Below are 18,594 nucleotides of genomic sequence, written 5' to 3'. Positions count from 1 at the left end.
ATGCAGTTTAAATTGTGGTGAGAGATTTAAAGTTGCTTTTATACTGCTGACTTCATCAAATTCAATGATGTTTATTGTGATAGTGGTGTATGTTCTAGAAAATTGATAGTTGTTTATTTCATACAGTATTTGCCTTCATTCTTATTTTTGTGGTACAGGCTGAGAAATGTAAGATAACTGAAGGCATTCAGCGAGTCCTAACAAGTGGAGAAGAGTACTGCATAACAGTAAATGCTAAAAATGCTGGATATGGTGCAGTAACTTGCCGTATTCGATCGACATCTGGAAGGTAAGTACATAGAATAATGTCTCTTACATGATACAGAAATAGGTGTACTTGTTACCATCTGGGAGAAACTCTTTATTTAAAATGTAAATTATGTGTTACATTATATATACAAGAATATTTTACATAATGTAGCGACGAAACCATTCCAACTTTCGTGTCACTATATTCTGAGAATAGCTCCCTGCTTTTTTTTTTTTTTTTTTTTTTTTTTTTTTTAAGCACTAGAGGTATTTGGCTGATGATATTTGCCTGTCTGTACACATAGGGAATTCTTGGTACACATTAACCTTTCTCCTCGGAGGGAAATCATGGATCTGGGAAGTGTTGAAGGTTTGAGGCAAGATGTGGGGAACTGCCTGACTGTAGGCAGAGGCAGGTCTCGTGCTAAGTTGGCACTGCTGAACATGACTAAGATAGCACATCCAGATTTCTGTATCATTCCTTCACAAGCTCTTCCGTGCTGGGGCTATTAATACTTTCTCCCACTACCACCTTGCTGACTGGTGCTTTCTTTTTAGAATAACTTAACTTTATATTCACCTGTTCTAAGACTTTAGTTTTTATTCCTTTTCTCTTTAGCTCCCTGCCTTGTACACCCAAACTTATTTCATGATATTTAGAAATACTTCCTTGAGAGTTTTGAGTGGATTATTGTTTCATAATAAAAATGATAGAAACTGTACACTTTACAAAGTGAGACCACAATTGGACAAATGCTATTTTTTGCTGTGTTCAAAGCAGTGCAGGTACTTTATATGAAAAAAACTGAACACAGCAAACATTCCAACTGAAAATTGCAACAAAGCAAATTATGTAATCATAAGTTATGCTTCAACTTTAAAGCTTGTTTCCATTCAGATTAGGATTCTGACAAGAAAAACCTAATCAGACATAATAAATATGAACATTAAGCAGTATATTTCCTGCCATACATAAATTGTGCCGGGAGAAAGTGAAAAAAACTGCAGAGGTACATTGTTTGTACAGTAGGTACATTGACTAATTGTTTTGCGTGTTAATGTGTTTAATTTCTACCTGTGTTCTATCATGAATGAATAATATTACTGGCCATTTACATCACATAGTGATCAATTTTTACCACTGAAGAGATCTGAGTTTTGAAGTAATGTTCAAAAGACCCAATAAAGTGCTTCATGGCATTAGTAACTCATAACATAAATTTCTTGCTGCATTTATGTAAACTGTTGTCAAATGATTGAAATATAGATGTATATAGTACAATATTCATCAGACAATTTTCCCACCAAGATAAATTACTAGCCAGTGCAAGACAGCATTGAGAATCATCTTGACTTGTGAGCTTGAAGTAATGCAGTGTAAGAAGGTTGCCAGTTTGTAGAATATGAGACAACTGTACTGTTGAATGGGAAATTTAGTAGTGTTTCATTCTAAATTGGACTGCATGGCTTAAGTTGCCTTTTGTTACTTAATGACTGCTATTATTCACTGGGAATATGATGTGTTAATATAAGATTGTACCAGTTTTACTGTTTTGTTGGACTTTTCCTCCAGTTACTTCAGAAATAAATGAAATATTCACTTTTCTGGGATCTTCACAACAAACACTGGGCAAGCATATGAGCTTCTTACTTGGAGTGGTTAGCTATTGCACTAAGAATCACCTAAACAAAGCCATCATTTTACTCTCATTGTCACAGTAATATTGTAGTGTATTTAATAGAGAAAGAAAATAGTTATTTGTGCTTTTCATAGAATCTTCCTGATTTTTAAGATGCTGACATTGAAAGAAATGTAACTGATTAGCAAGTAAAATTATAGAATAGTACTGATCTTCATAGTGGATATGTTACATCTAACAATGGTAATAATAGTAAAGTGCAATTCTAATGCACTGACGGACAGAGATCTTGTACGCATTTTAGAAATACGTGAGCCACTTGACTTCATCTTCAGAAAATAGTGTAATGTTTTTCGTACTACTGAAAGGAAGGAAAAGTCTGATCATTTACAAACAATTTAATGAGAGAGATCACATATACTACCAGTGCAATGACAGTAGTAAGGATATTTTGATAAAATAATTTTTCTTCATAAGAGAGAACATAAACTATGGATATCATTAATCTCAAGCTATGGGATTGTGCTATTGTTTGCATCATATGATTACAGACCAAGTGAAGTGTGTTAATTATTTTTGAAGGTTTTTAACTGATACTATTTAATAAAGTAAGACTGAATGTAATATACGAGGGTTGGAACTTAAATAGTGGCAACTATTTATTCACAACCGATACAAGAGAGTTACATGTTTGCTCCTGTCACTGTCCTTCAGAGCAGTCACCAGTGTTGTGTAGAATCCGTTGCCAGCGATGTGGAAGGTGTAGTACACCGTTAGCAGAGCCTGTTCTGTTGATGGTGCAAATGGAGCAGTCTACTGCATGTCGAATCTCTGGACCAGTTCTCAAGCGAATGCCACAAAGTGGTTCCTTCATCTTCGGAATCAAATCAAAGTCACAAGGACTTAAGTCCGGGGAGTATGGTGGATGGTACAGTACTTCCCAGTCCCATCGACCAAACAGAGTAGCCACAGCTTGCACTGTATGCGCCTGCGCATTGTCATGCAAAATGATGGGTGGGTTGTGCAGAAAGGGTCGCCACTTCTTTCGCAAAGCTGGTCGCAGGTGATGTCCCAAAAATGAACAGTAATACTGTGCATTGACAGTCGGCCATGGAGGAACATAATGCATTACAATAACACCAACACAGTCGTACACGAGAATCACCGTAACTTTAGACCACTCCATTTGCACCATCAACAGAACAAGCTCTGCTAATGGTATACTACGCCTTCCACATCACTAGCAATGGGTTCTACACAACGCTGGTGACTACTTTGAAGGACAGTAACAGGTGCAAACATGGAACTCTTTTTGTATCGGTTGTGAATAAATAGTTGTCACTATTTAAGTTCCAACCCTCGTATATTCACAATTTTATCCTATTATGTTGACATTTTTGATGTCGGCTTGTATCTACAAAAATGTACTTTCTGGGATACCTTCTGACCAGTTAAACTGAATATGTTACAGTGACTTGGATATAGACATTGAGGATAATGGTGATGGAACATTTAGCATCTATTACACTGTAAAAGATGCAGGGGATTATACACTCAGTGTCAAATTTGGTGGCCAGCCTGTTCCTGATGGTTTCTACACTTTTACAGTAAGTACACTTATATGTCTAATTTTGGGTAAAAATAAAGACTGATAACCTATGCATTTCATTCTGTGATGGTGAAACAGTTTCACAAAGTGTGGATAAGTAATGACAAATATGAGCTTGGTTTTCTGAATGTCTTTGATTTAACAAAGTAACTTTCTCAAGTGAATTGTAATGGCAGTGAATGGTAACAAGGCATGTTTAAATGATTAATGATGAATCAAAGCATTGTTCCTGATTTAACATAACAAACAGGAAGTTCATCACTTAGGTACTTATTGTGATGTTTCATTCTTAGTCTATGTCATAAACAGTTCGAATAGATAGAGAAAGAAGCAATTTTTACCTTTCTGCTTCTGCTTCCTGCAGTCTTCCGGTATGCAGTTCCATATTTTGGTTGGAGTCTGTAGCTTTACTGTCTATTGATGAAACATAATGGACAAATACTTATAGACAATAAGTGAATATCAAAGCAGTTTTTACTGTGGACTTTTCTTCTGTTTCACAAAGTATTGGATTTATATATTCTGTGGAAGTATAGGAAGGGTTTAAATGTGTAGGACTAAAGGTGTTGATTTGTAAATAAAGGTGAGGCCTTTTAAATGGCAGTAGTTCATAAAAGTTTAACAACTGTTTACAGTTTCAGGGCAGACTGGACTGTGGTTTTTGATAATAATGTCATTAAAGAAACATGATACCAGCAATAGTCAGAATGATGTAACTTGTTAATCACAACCTGCATTTCAGGGTGCAATTTCTGTTTTTAAACAGTTGTTACTTCACATCATTCATCAATGCGCAATATAGAGGTTTACTGTTTGTTTTTTCAAGGTACTGCAAGCACAGTGACATATTTTGGCAGTCAGAAGGTTAACCAAAGTACTGTAAAGACACCATTAACGGTCTGTTTTCTTCCCCTCGCTCTTTTCTTTATGGTGAAAAGACCACAACTTTCATATATTTTACAAGCATTTATTTATTACAAACAAGTTTTTGTTTTGTTAAGCCACAATAATGAAAACTGGTTCAGAGTAAGAAAGTAAGTATTAAGGAAATTAATGTGATTTGTGTGCTTTTCACAACTTATTCTATCACAAAGTGATTGAATATTTAATTAAGATAACCTTTTTGTCTGCTGGTTCCAGACAGTTGGGAACTAAATATTTGTCAATCACACAAAACAGCAAAAAAAGTGGAAAAATGTTAATACAAGATCTCTCTCTCTGTATGCTGGAGGAACAGTGACCCTGCAGTCTTACAGTTAGAAAATTTAAAAGACTGAAAATAGTGACGGTGAGGGAGCTATCTGAATACTGGTGATTACTTTGGTTTCACCTTTGTGACAGTGGATAGTTTTGTCATGACTGCCTTTATATACAAAAGGACAGTGCTTGATTTGTAGAAAATGTAGTTCTGGTATTGGAGCCTTCCAGGGGGTGTTTTTGAAATTTATACACCTTAAAACGTTATTTTAACACTTTTCTGAGCATTTTAAAAGTGTGAAAGCAATGTTTGTTTTTACATTGCTTCAACTGCAGCAAAAGTTCTAAAATACCACATCTCAAAATTTGCGGTTCTGATTTTATTTATTTATTTATTTACTTTCATCAGAGGTACCAGTACAGCGTACTGGCGTGTACCATCACAAATTGAGCACTGCAAAAGGATACTGATAGTCACAAAATTGTCAGTGATTGAGCAGTTATTTAAATAGATCTGTGCAAGCCTTAGGAACACACTTCAAACAGCAATATGAGAGAACTTTTATACCTATTCTTATGACAAGCTAACAAACTGGCATTGAATAATCTAGAAAAAAGTTTATGTAAAGGTGCAGGATTTGATGAGAGGATTCGCATACCAAAATGTAGTATATATTCTTTCTTATTATATTTACTACTTGGATAGCAGATTAGCACTCATTTCAAATTTACATCATAATGTCTCGGACAGATTGGAAAAAAGTTTCTTGTCACTATATCGGTGCAGTTTATTGTAAGTGGCTAGTAGAGATTTTACGTGCACTGCCCTTGTCGTGTGTCGAGGTACTGTACGTGTAGGACAGATCGTTTCGAAATATTAAAAAATACACAGTCGTGTGAGGAGCATTTATTCTGGAACTGATCACAGTCGCAGTTTCACTAAATTAGTAGTTACCGATCGGTCGCAGTCGTTTCCGTCGAAGCTCGGATGTCGATAAGAATTACACGGGGCACCTGTTTAGTCGGTTGCCTTACAGTGTTAGAATGTAAGGAAAGGGTTCACCAATCTTAATGCTATTTCGTTCACTGCCGTGGCGGTACAGCTCCGTCTACCTCCACCACGGGCACCGTCCGTGCCCCGAGTTAGGTAGAAACTTGCGATTTAATGTGAAAGGCGAAACGTGTCGTGAACTGGCGCTCGCTAAGTACGCAGGGCTTGTCAGGAGTGGAAATATTACCGAGTACGAGAAGAAATGGTGTGAGCAACTAGAAGCCGAACCCCCAGGCCTTCGAACTACAGGAGAGAAGCCTGTGGCGAGGAAGCTGTGATGGAGTGGACGCTAGTTTTGCCGTGCGCTGAGTGGTGGCGAGGGCCACCTCGGCTGTCGCGATGTGCACCGACGACGACGACGTCGGCGGCGGCGGTGGCGCGGTGGTGGTGGCGGCAGCGGCGGCGACGTTGGTGGCTGGTGTGCCTCCCGGGTGCCCCGCCCTGTGGCGCGCGGATTCCTTGCGCATATAAGGCGGGCGGGCGTGTCTCTGGCGGCTGCCGGGAGGGGATCTTTGTTTCGTGATAGCGCGATTGTGTGCAGTGCGCCGCCAACCGCCGCCGCGGAACCAGCTTGCTTGTGAGTACGATGCACGTGCTGCCGGGCGAGCGCGCTTTTCAAACACTGCGTGCTCCGGCCGCCGCTCGCGCACTTGTCTACCCCACTAGCACGTTTTCTCGCACGCGTGCATTTCGCTCGCTGTGACCTGCGCGCACTGCGAACCTTGGAGTTTCACTGCCTTAGAGACGACTGTGTTGCTGTCCGCCTCTGTGCTTGAGAGTTTCTGGGCGCTCCACTGAGTCCTAAGGGGAATCACAGTATGCCACAACCTCCACGCTCTACTGTCAAAACACTTGGTGTACTTACATACGGAAACCGATCTTCTCGCTGCGGACACGCAGTTCGCTACTTGCCAATCTGCGACGGAATGTGACGTGTGTTGGCCATCGTCGTGTAACCCTGGGGAGAGTGGCGAAACGGTGACAGTACGACGTCATTTACCTTCTGCGTCAAAGCTTTTAACCTGCAAAAATAGTTTCACATACACGCTCACAGACAAACACGCACGCATGCATGTACACCAGCGCACGCCTTCTCCAAAAGCGGCTTTTTACACGTGCGGCCGCGCTGGCGGCGTATTTATAAGTGTGTGGACGCGTGGTCCCAGTAGCGTCGCCCCTCTCCTAGGGGACTGCGCCTCAAGCGTGCGTGCTGGCGCCCCCCTACCTCTGTGTATCACTTGACAGGTGTTACTACTCATATCTTGACACATTCATTCTCCCCATTTTTTCCCTGCGCGTTCGTCTACGGCATACTTGGCTCTAGCCGCTGGTGGCTTGGCTCCGTGTCACGGAAAAGATAGCGCGGCTATCCCAGTCAGCAACTCGTGACGCTCTACTCGGGAATTCGAGTTTTATTCGGTGTCCAGTGTCAAAAGGCCAGGAGGGGAGCTCGTACTCCACCTGAGATCTGCGGCTGTTGCGCACTGTTGTTTCAGTTTAGTTTAGTTCAAACGTTGGACCGGACCAAATAATCCTGTCTTTGAGAGTAATTCGTAGAGCAGCAGAAGAAAAAAGGAAACGAAAAATAATTTCGCTTTTGTCACGTCTTACTCGGTGGAGGCAGTCTACGTGAACTAAAATCACAGAAAGTAAACCAATGTGCGAAGTCCTACACCTTTTTTTTCTAATTGTGTGTCATGTCATATCAGTTTACTGGTAAATAAATGAATGACCTAGTTGTTGCTGCGGTTGAATATTAGACACGAAGGTCCGTTTTTCGATTCCCGGCATTCTCAGAATTTCGCTGATTTTAGAAGGCGTGGAATGGGGTCCTGCTAGCTTCGTGACGTATGATAAGTTGCTCGAGAGAATAAGCAGCGACAAAGTGAAATCTAAACGAAAGGCTTGCATCAAATTGGACACTACGCTGCAGTAATTTATGTATTTAGCTTATTCACGAACGTCGCTGAGATGACTTGTGGGGAGGGATTTGTGTAGAATAATTGGAAGAACCGCTCAGAAGCTACATATAAGGTGGCTACTGTTGAACAAACGTGTCGCGAAATCACTAGTTAACGGCTTTTCTCAAAAGATCGGCAACTTGTTTTATCTGTTCGTGAATGAGTACTTTACTTTTTTCGAAGAAAAAAATGTTACGACGACCATATTTTATTCTGCCAAATTAATTAGAAAATAAGAATAACAGTAGAAAGAACTCTCATTCTGTTCATTGTGTTATAAGGTCATCTGTCAGAACTAGCTGACCAAATTTTGTTACTTAACTAGTACTTGTGCTCAAAGTCCAGTCCAGTTGTCGTATTCCAGGCTTTTCCCAATCCCTCAGCAGAGTGTTTAGATAGTTAACTCAACAACGCCATATGCGATACCATCTCTCATTGTCGTAATTTCTTCCAACCGAACTTGCGTTTTGTGTCAAGTGATACTAATGGATGATCATTACTAAATAATTAATTCATGCTTTGAAATTTATACTCGGGCCCAAAAGGAAGCAATGGGGCACGTTCTAAAACGTTTCGTTGGCAATTCAGTACTTCCACAGGGTGGGTCTAAGTGAAGAGTTTGTTCTCCATATGTTTCGGAAATGAGAAGATGACTTGTTAGGTAAATTGTTTGACACATTTTCAGAATCTCTGTTGGATGAGCCCCAAAACCTGTTGGGATTTTTTTCAGCGAAAGGTCGCTGAGATCTAGACTAAGCAGATGATGTTCCTCAGTATGTCTAGTAATGAGTCAGAGACTAGAGAGAAAATGCAATTACGCGACGCATTATTCTGGAATGCAGCACAGGTGCATGAAAGTATCTTTGGTACAACTTGTGCTGACACATATTTTAAGGGAAGTGTTACTTTCTTACCACATGATTTGAAACGTGACACTTCCTCTTCGAGCGTCTAACCTGATTATATCGTGTATCTTACGGTTTTTATGAAGTACTCCTACCTTTTTCTGTAACACAACAGAATATATTTCCATAATTAAAACGAAGGTAAGCGCCGGACATGATACTTGTGACATAGCAAGCAGAATGTGGAAGTCTGGGGAATTTATTTTCTTGTCGACAGAGATCAGATCACGTTGCAGACCAATTGGATTTATTGGGCAGATGTTTGATTTCTATTAACCCTGCTGTGGTGAAGCAGTGTGATCCAGCGTTCCAGAAGCTCTGATTGGGGAAGAATGAGAAAGGAAACTGGCCGTGCCCTTTCGAGAGAACCATTGCGGCATCCGTCCTAAAAGATTTAGGGAAATAACAGGAAACCTAAATCAAGACGGGCTTACGGGGCTTTGGACCGCCGACCTCCCGAATGCGAGTACAGTGTCTTATTACCGCGATCGCCCGATAAGGAGATAGTAGTGGTGTTGCATCACTCGAGGAAACGTTCCCCTATTCCTACAAGGCAACCCTTGTCGGCGTAATCCACGGTTGTCCTAGCGGAAATGTTACCGTTAGAATCTATTTGAAACAGCACTTTTTTGCAAGGCTTCAGATATTGAAAAAAAGTGAAAGCCGCGCAGTTTTGTCACGTGGTAAGGATAGATAAAGAAGTAATACTGTAGATTCTGTCCGTGAATCTTGTCCTCCATTATCTTTCACAGAGATGAATCGTCTCAGGAGTATCACATGTGAAATTTTAAACTACTACTTTCCTTTTTTTTTTTCCGGACTTTCTGAAAGATGCAGTCATTGCATAGCTGAAGTTATCCACGGTTAAAGGATAATGAATATGACAGAGGGCAGTGACTGTAATTATTAAACGGATTGATTTGGCGCAGCAATGAAACGCTGCCTCGTATTCGGGAGTACGGCGGTTCACATGCCCGTCCTGCCATCCAGATTTAAACTTACCGTAGTTTGCCAGAATCACTTAGGACAAATGCCGGAACCATTACTTTGGAAAGGACATAGCCTGTTTCCTTCCCCCACCCCAGCTGAACGTTAAGCTGTCCTTGAATCTTTCTTCTTTTCTTTGTACTGAATAATCAAAGAAGTCAGTCGCATCCACCACAAATTTATTAATAATGTTTCACGTGCGGCTGGAATTTCTCATTTACAGAAAGTTCTCGCTAAACTGGAGTGAGACAGAGTTCTTCTCAGAGCAGTAATCAGATAACTGTGCAGTTAATGGGCCACTCAGTTGTATTGACTCCCGTGTTGAAGTATTTTAGAGTTTAGTGCATACTTTCAGGCAAGATTTGTCAAAGAGTACGTAAATTCCATCCGTCTTTCGATCTTGGATCTTCCTGTGTAACGTGCACTCATTGTCTGACATGGAAATCACTTCTCATTTCCTCAATTCCAGCAGCAGAAATTTCTAAGTGACGTACTGGGCGAAGTTTACAGGTTACATATCTTGATTTCATCGCACACTTGACGTGAAAAGTTGTGCGGTGCCGTGGGTCCGACGTGATTAATGAGACTTCCCCCTGAATCTGATCTCGAGTACACAGTTTTCATTCATTGCCAGAATTCTCATACACCGTGTATAACCATCCCACTCTACACTCCACGAGCCACCTTACGATGTGTAGTGAAGGATACTTTGTGTACAACCGTCACTCCCCCTCCCCCTTCCAACCTCCAGTTTTCTGTTACAGCCGCGAGTAGTTCACGGGAAAAACAATAGTCGCTAAACCTCTGTGTGTGCTTGAATTTCTCTAATTGTATCTTGTTGGTCTTTTTCGCGATATGTACGTAGCATGAATCAATACATTCGTTGACTTTTCTGGGAACGTACGCTCTTGAAACTTTAACAGTAAACCTCACCGTGATGCAAAACGCCCTTTTCAGCGTCTGCCACTGTAGTTGAATCTCTGACGCTTTCGTGCTTACTAAATGAACCTGTAACGAAACGCGCCTCATTTCTTTGGTCCTCTTTATTTTCTGTATCAGTTAAATCAGGTGTGGATCCCACACTTACGAGCAATACTAAAATATTGGTCGAGCGGGTGTTTTGTAAGCTATTTCCCTTGTTGACGGACTAAATTTCCTGGAGATTCATCGGATGAATCTTATCCGGCATCTCCCTAACTAGACAATTTTATGTGGCCGTTCCATTTCAAATCGCTCCTTATTATACTCCTAGATATTTTATGCAAGTAACTGCTTCCGGTGATTGTTCTGCAGTTGTGTAATGATACAATACAGGGTCATTTTGTACATGTGTTCGTAAAAAGTTACATTTTTTATGTTGATAGTCAACTTCCACTCCATGCACCAAACATCGATCCTCTGCAGGTCTAACTGCATTTCACTACAGTTTTGTAGCGTTGCGACTTCTGTGTATACTTCTGCAGCGGAAGTGGCAACACGTTGGGAACCCACAATGCTGGGCTGCCATCGGCGAGAAGAGAGTAGGTCACTGGCTGTCAAATGCCAACTGCTTTATACGGTACTCTATAACATGTCAGGGTTACAGTTTGTCTACAGCTTGATAATAGTGATCTTTCAGCAGTCACTGTGGATACGAAGCGAAGTGGAGAGAAATTCCTATCGGTAGAGAGATGCTGAATGAAAAGTATTTGGCCGTGCGAAGTGTCCGAAGGGTTTGAGGCGCCTTACACGGATTGCGCGGCGCCTCCCGCCGGAGGTTCGAGTCCTCCCTCGGGCGTGTGTGATGTTCTTGGCGTCAGTTAGTTTAAATTAGTTCAATGTGTAAGCCCAGAGACCGATGACCTCAGCAGTTTGGTCCTTTAGGAATTCACACACATTCGAACATTTTGAAACGCATTTGTCAGTCAAGAGAGCAATGCGTGAAGCCTTCAGTGATCACCGTAGAATATTTTTGGAAGACCTTTCACAAAGCGCAAAGAAATTGTAGTTGTGTGTGTAAAGACTGTTCGACGCAGCAAAATTAGCGTCCAGTCACTCGTGGACGAAGCAGGAACTGGAACTGAGAGTAGCAAAGCAAAAGCGGCAATGCGGAAGTCTTTTGAAATGTCGCCTTACGAAGGAAAATCCAAGAGTATTGCCCCAGTTTAATTCTCGTACCACTGAAAAGATGAGTGGAATAGATATCAGTGTCACTGGCGTTGAGAAACAGCTGAAATCGTTAAAATTGAACAAATCCCCAGGGCCCGAAAGTATCTCTGTGAGATTCTGTACGCAGTTTGCGGCTGACTTGACCCCTCCTTCGTCTATAACGTATCATAGGTGCCTCGAACAAACAACCGTGCCCATTAGCGGGAAGAAAGCACAGGTCACACCTGTCTACAAGAAAGATAGAAGAGATCCACGGAGCTACCGTCCAATATCCTTGGCATCGATCTGTTAGTAGAATCTTAGAACATACTACGAGCTCAAACAGAATGAGGCATCTCGAATGGAACGACCTCCTTCATGCCAACCAGCAAGGTTTTCATTTGATTCAGTACCCCTCCTAGCCTCATTACCAAAAGTACGATAATATGGGGTGCCAGCGAAATATGCGACTCGACTGATTATTTCTTGGTAGAAAAGACGCAGCATGTTACCGTGGACGGAGAGTCATTGACAAATGTAGAAGTAACTTCGTGTGTACCGCCGGGAAATGTGTTAGGTCCCTTGCTGTTCATGTTGTATATTAATGATCTTGCGGACAAAATTAATAGTAACGTCAGAATCCTCGCAGATGATAGTTACCTACAACGAAATACAGTAGGAACGAAGATGTACAAATGTCCAGTCAAATCTTATTAAGATATCAAAGTGGTGCAAGGATTGGTAATTTGTTTCTATGTTCAGAAATACAATAAAATAATCAGTTCACAAAACGGAAAACATAGTATTCTGTGAATATAATATCATTGCTTCTCAGTTGTAATCTGTAAACTCGTGTAAACACCTTGGCGTAATACTTGCTCAGTTGTGGGTAAATTAGTAGGAGACTTCGGTTTATTGTTAGAATACTGGGGAAGTGCAATCGGTCTATAAAGGAGACTGCTTACAAATCACTAGTGCGATCTATTTTAGAATATTGCTAAAGTGTGTGGGACCAATACCAAACATCAGTAGCATGGAGTATTGAACATATGCAGAGAAGGGCAGCACGAATGGTCACACGTTTATTTGACCCGCAGGACATTGTCACACATGTTGAAAGAACTTAAATGGACACACTCCCCACAAATCACTCCCATAGGAATCGTGAGGACAAGATTAGGTTAATTACAGCACGCACAGAAGAATTTAAACAATAATTCTGCTCCCGCTCCATACGTGAATGAAACGGAAAAAGCCCTAATAACTGATACACTGGGGCAGAACCTCTTCCATGCACTTTAAAGTGGTTCGCGGAGTATAGATGTTGATGTACGCCCCCTTTAGTTTCCCGCAAAGATGTTAAGAGACTTATTATAGGTCGTCAGACTTTCACCCATTCTAAATTCTCAAAACCAGATATCGTGAACTGTTCAACAATTCTAAATATATTAGCATTGTTTTGTACCTAATTTGTGATAAAAAGTTCCTTTACATCTCTGCTCCGTGTTTTAATACTCACAAACAATTAGTTTCCGCCTTCAATGGATTGTTCCACTTATTTCAAGTGATTGAGGAATAACATCTTGAAACCGCCAGAAGTTGTTACATCAATCGTTTTTATAGTCGCGACTAACTTCAATCGTAGATTACGTCAGATCGACAGTATTATATAGCATGAAAGGGGAGCTGCTTTATATCACACATACAAGCTTTCTGTCAATGCTTTTTTAACTAGAGTATTCACAAATCGAAACAAATTTTTTATACCTTCTTGACACATGTAGTTTCTGTAGATTTCCGTACTTTATAATGTAGCTGTTGTTCTTTTATACCAGTAGCAGTTGTTTGCAGGAGTCAGGAATGATCAAATGAATTTATGTTCTCACTAGAAATAGTCGGCCGGCCGGAGTGGTTCTAGGCGCTACAGTCTGGAACCGCGCGACCGCTACGGTCGCAGGTTCGAATCTTGCCTCGGGCATAGATATGTGTGATGTCCTTAGGTTAGTTAGGTTTAAGTAGTTCTAAGTTCTAGGGGGCTGATGACCTCAGAAGTTGTCCCATAGTGCTCAGAGCCATTTTTTAAAAACAGTCATTCATAAATTAGCGATTTTTGTAAGACTAGAAAAGTACGCTGAAAATTTTCCTTTTAGAGATGCATCTGGTTTTAAAGTGTAGCAGCGTTTATTGTTATTTCGCTCGTATTCCAGCACTATTGTTGTTCACGTCTACGTAATGCATACATGAAGTGGCAGGGGCGTACTGATAGGGTGTCGAGATAGACCCAGAAGGGGACGCAAAAACTGATGGAAGAAAAACGAAGAATGAAAGGCGGCGTAAGAATGAACCAGATGAAGTGCGGGAGTTCTCCTACCCCTCTTGTTCCTCTGCCTAAGATAAGAAACCTTTACCACGACCAGCGACTGAAAACGCACGCTGTTGTCACTGTATCGTTTCTACCGAGCAGATGTCTCAAGGTAGACAGAAATTTAAGACGACGTGTCTCTAATAAGGGTTATGTGGCAACGGAGCGCTTGGTTCACACAGCTGCTGCCGAACTTCGTTCATGTTCAACAGTGGAGTTCTTGCTAATATTTAGCTACGATATTGTTGGTTCTCAAAGATTGGCGAGCGATGCTGGAGCAGAGAATATGCTATTTGACTGAAGGCTTTCGATTTTTTGCCGATTTCTGCCGACTGAGGACCAGAGTGCGACTGCGGCATCTAGTGACTGCAGTTTCAGCAAATTAATGACAAAGAACTACTTACGTCAAGTTTGACTGAAATCAGAGCGTCAAGTTAAGCCTCTCTGTCGTATTAAATCGATAACTAAATTTCGCGTAAATGGCGTGATCAAAATAGTTTTACTTTCAACATAAATTTAAAGTATACACATGTTTAAATTTATTTGCTACAGTGCAATATTTTTATCTATAAAGCTCATTTAAGTACTATTTTCAATAACACTTCATTTTTATTTTAAAAAATGGTTCAAATGGCTCTGAGCACAATGCCACTTAACATCTGACGTCATCAGTCTCCTAGACTTAGAACTATTTAAACCTAACTAACCTAAGGACATCACACACATCCATGCCGGAGGCAGGATTCGAACCTGCGACCGTAGCAGCAGCACGGTTCCGGACTGAAGCGCCTAGAACCGCTCAGACACAGCGGCTGGCTCATTTTTATTAAACCTACTTACAAAATTATAAAATTTTCTAAATATGCGTAGAAAAAATTGAAATGCCAGGGGCGCAGTCTTAGCTCGGTGCGGCTCTGTGTAATGGTACACCATTTGGCCACATATCTAGGTGTCCGTGAGGTGCTCGTGGGAGCACTTGGTCCTCCCTCCCCCTTCACCTGGAATCTGGAGCATAGAGATAGAATCATTACAGAATTTTCTAGGAGTGAGTGAATAACCATCTATTCTCTGGAATATAAGTTTTTGGGCACCTATAAAATTTGGTTCTTTCTGCAGACTCCCATGACAGATGGGGTAGAATAAAGGTTAAGCTTTCGTAAGTCCGAAGGTTGGTTTGAACCCCACAGTGCTTTACTGGGCATGGTCCTGTTGGAGGTGGTGTGTGATTGTCTTTCTCCGACCTTTTACCTGACGTACCCAGCCATTTTTAGAGGGACTGCAGCATTACGTGACTAACGAACATGGTGTAACTCTGCATTTTTCACATCAACAAATTTAACCAGCAGTGAAGCAAGTGACGTGTAAAAATCCTAGGACTGACTGGAGATCGAACCAGAGACGATGGTACCAGGCATGTATTTTACATACCTACCTTGACTGACACTGGTCCATAGTGGATAAATGGTTCATTTGGCTCTGAGCACTATGGCACTTAACATCTGAGGTCATCAGCCCCCTAGAACTTAGAATTACTTAAACCTAACTAACCCAAGGACATCACGCACATCCGTGCCCGAGGCAGGATTCGAACTTGCGACCGTAGCGGTCGCGCGGTTCCAGACTTAAGCGCCTAGAACCGCTCGGCCACATCGGCCGGCTCATAGTGGATATTTTTAGAGAAACCCAAGTACATAGTCTTCATAGCTTTCGATGTGCTGAACACGAATACGCGATTAAAACTCATAGCTCAGGGTTAGAAGTTGGGACTGCACATTTCACGTATATATCTGTATGTCCATCTTTTCAGAGATGGTTGCGGGATTCGGCTATTCACAACAGGATGTCAAATCAAATATCTTTCAGCCTCCTAATTTCCAAACTTATTTTATTTGGCTACAGTTTCGGCGATTTACTACGCCACTGATCTAACAGTCGGCAGTTGATGGTTGAAGTGATTGCTATAGCAAGCAGAAATCTACGTCTAAATGTTTTGACCAGAACCGAGGTGGAATCTTCTTACACGTTGGTCAGGGGCCTGAAGATGGAGTAGTAAATCGCCGAAACTGGTAGTCCAAGAAAATAAGTTTGGAAGTTACACGGCTGAAAGGTGTTTGATATGACATCCTTTCACGTATATTGCTACTGTAATCAATAGGATATGTACATTAATTGAACTTACCTAGTTTATTCGCGCCTTTTCCTTGCATTTCTGTGGCGGGTGGTGTCTGGAGCACCTGTCTGTAGCATCCAACAGAAATGAGCCAACATAGTAGTATTCCACCTTCCAACGTACCGCTGTTAAATGAGACAGATGTCCTGGTGGAACCGCTTGCCATGCTCATCACTGAATGCACCACACTTCTCACGGAACACATTGAGGTGGGAGTAAAGGAAGTGCATCTGCAGGGTCATGTTGCGACCAGTGACGTTACAAAAATGAATGAGTTCGTCCACAATGTCCCTATAATTGTCGGATCTCGGAACAATTTTGTCACGTTACGAAAACAATGCCACGCATGCAGCTGATCAGGGGTCCAGGGTGGGCTCAGTGTGTGTCGATCCGCTGGCTTATGTGCACCAGTGAACATTCAGTTTGTAATCTTCTCTCTGCTGAATCGTGGAAACTTCTTACACAGATACTGAAATGCTGCGTTATTCTTGTGCACAACCTTGCTATCATGAATCCCACCTTAATTTGCAATTGTGGGAGAACAGTTTCGTTTGTATGCACCAGAGGTTCTTCAGCGATATTTTTTGACCCGGGCCCCAGAGCTGTTTGTAGAGGCCATTACCTCTGTGTGTAGTATTTTCCTCCTGCGCGACTGTCCCACTCACACAGTTAGCAGCAATAATTTGTGAAACCCGCTTGCAAACCCAACAGAATCGCAATAACTTTGCCATACATGCTTATTGTAATCAGCACAGTTTACAACTGATTTCGACATGGTCTAACTTTTTTTAGCTAAGGCAGAATATGCGACAGGGATGGGTGGTCTTTCATTACTATTTTGTAACAGTACTGCCTTCAGGCTTGTCTCTGAGCACTATGGGACTTAACAGCTATGGTCATCAGTCCCCTAGAACTTAGAACTACTTAAACCTAACTAACCTAAGGACATCACACACATCCATGCCCGAGGCAGGATTCGAACCTGCGACCGTAGCAGTCCCACGGTTCCGGACTGCGCGCCTAGAACCGCGAGACCACCGCGGCCCGCCCCTTCAGGCTTGTTTTTTGAGCCGTCTGGTTTGCACTTAACGTTAAAGACATCCAACAAACCGTCAGTGTCACTGCAGATTATAATATTGCCTTCAGTACTAAAACAACAATATAGGTTTTCTGACGCTCCCGAAACACAGCCACACGTACTGTCAGCGAGAGGAGACTCCATTGCTACAGTCGTGGACCGAGAGCTCGGCTTTTCGCTTTGAAAGGTACAAATCCCGTTCACACTGTGCGAAATAACGCAGCACAAGAGCACGCTGCCATGACAAACGACGATTATAATTTTGTCTGGTTTCTACATACGATAATGCTCGCTAAACTGGATGGTGTGCATGCGAGTCGTGGTGCAAAGCAGTGTTGCCAAATTGTACGGCAAGCATCTACCCTTGCACCTTCGCATGCAGCAATTGTATCATCACTTAAGTGTGACTGTGAAACGTAAAAACATTATTTACTTGTAACCCTGAACTAGGAGACAATTTTAACCTTGATATTCGTGTTCAGCGCATTTAAATCTAATAGGCACTACTACTGCCGTTTCTGTTAAAAATTAAAGGTGGGATTTGTAGAGCAGTGTAATCATATGCCGTAGTCCCTTCTGTACTTTGTGATATAATTTACGTAGTGTACGTAGATGGCTTGCTGAGAATTCGGCTTCACATCTTCCATACAGAAGTCGACGTGGAGACGGTTTCCAAATGCCTGCTCGACGTCGATAAATTTGACACTTTTAGCTCCAGAGTGTAAGCGAGCCTCGCTTTATCATGGTGTCAGGGTTTCGTTAGCGAAGCTCAGCCAAACAAGCCTCCGCAAACAAACATTTAAATTAAGCACCCGAAGAAAAACTCGACGGTTTCATCTATAAAGTCAATTATATTCTCCACGTCTTGTGTATTATTCTCAGGGTTCTGTGCTGCAAATTTTAGAACACAGTAGGCGAGAACATCTTAATTAATGGTCCTGTTCTCGGAAGTAATCGAACGGATTAAGAAGCATCGTAGTTACTGGAGGTGACGTCGCTTTTACCTTATTTTCTGCTTCCTAAAATTTATTTCTGAAGTTGTGTGATGATAGTGATCACTTCAGAGGGCGAAAACTGTCATCCGAAGCACTCATATTCAGTACCTGAACTGATCGAAATACTGTTGGAAGTTTCTCCATGTAAAAGAAAAGTTCTACCGGTATCAATTCTGGACAGAGGATGGACAGAACGGAACAGTCTTCTTCCTGGGAACTCGCAGTGCATAGTACACTGTATGTTTGCTGTCTAGCATTCGAAA

General features: G+C 41.6%; 1 protein-coding gene across 2 annotated transcripts in view; it reads left to right on the top strand.

Moving 5' to 3' along the window:
* Nucleotides 1-18,594, top strand: part of LOC126248178 (filamin-A) — a 564,033-nt gene that overhangs the window by 341,488 nt on the left and 203,951 nt on the right. For both annotated transcript variants that reach the window (XM_049948949.1, XM_049948948.1), the window contains 2 exons: nucleotides 159-289; nucleotides 3,361-3,496. In XM_049948949.1, the coding sequence (XP_049804906.1) occupies nucleotides 159-289; nucleotides 3,361-3,496 (267 nt within the window). The remainder of the gene's footprint in view (nucleotides 1-158; nucleotides 290-3,360; nucleotides 3,497-18,594) is intronic.

This window comes from Schistocerca nitens, chromosome 3, assembly GCF_023898315.1.
Source record: "Schistocerca nitens isolate TAMUIC-IGC-003100 chromosome 3, iqSchNite1.1, whole genome shotgun sequence".
In the NCBI taxonomy this organism is placed as follows: Eukaryota; Metazoa; Arthropoda; class Insecta; order Orthoptera; family Acrididae; genus Schistocerca; species Schistocerca nitens.
The sequence above is the reverse complement of the archived record's forward strand: the minus strand, read 5'-3'. Positions and strand labels throughout refer to the sequence as shown.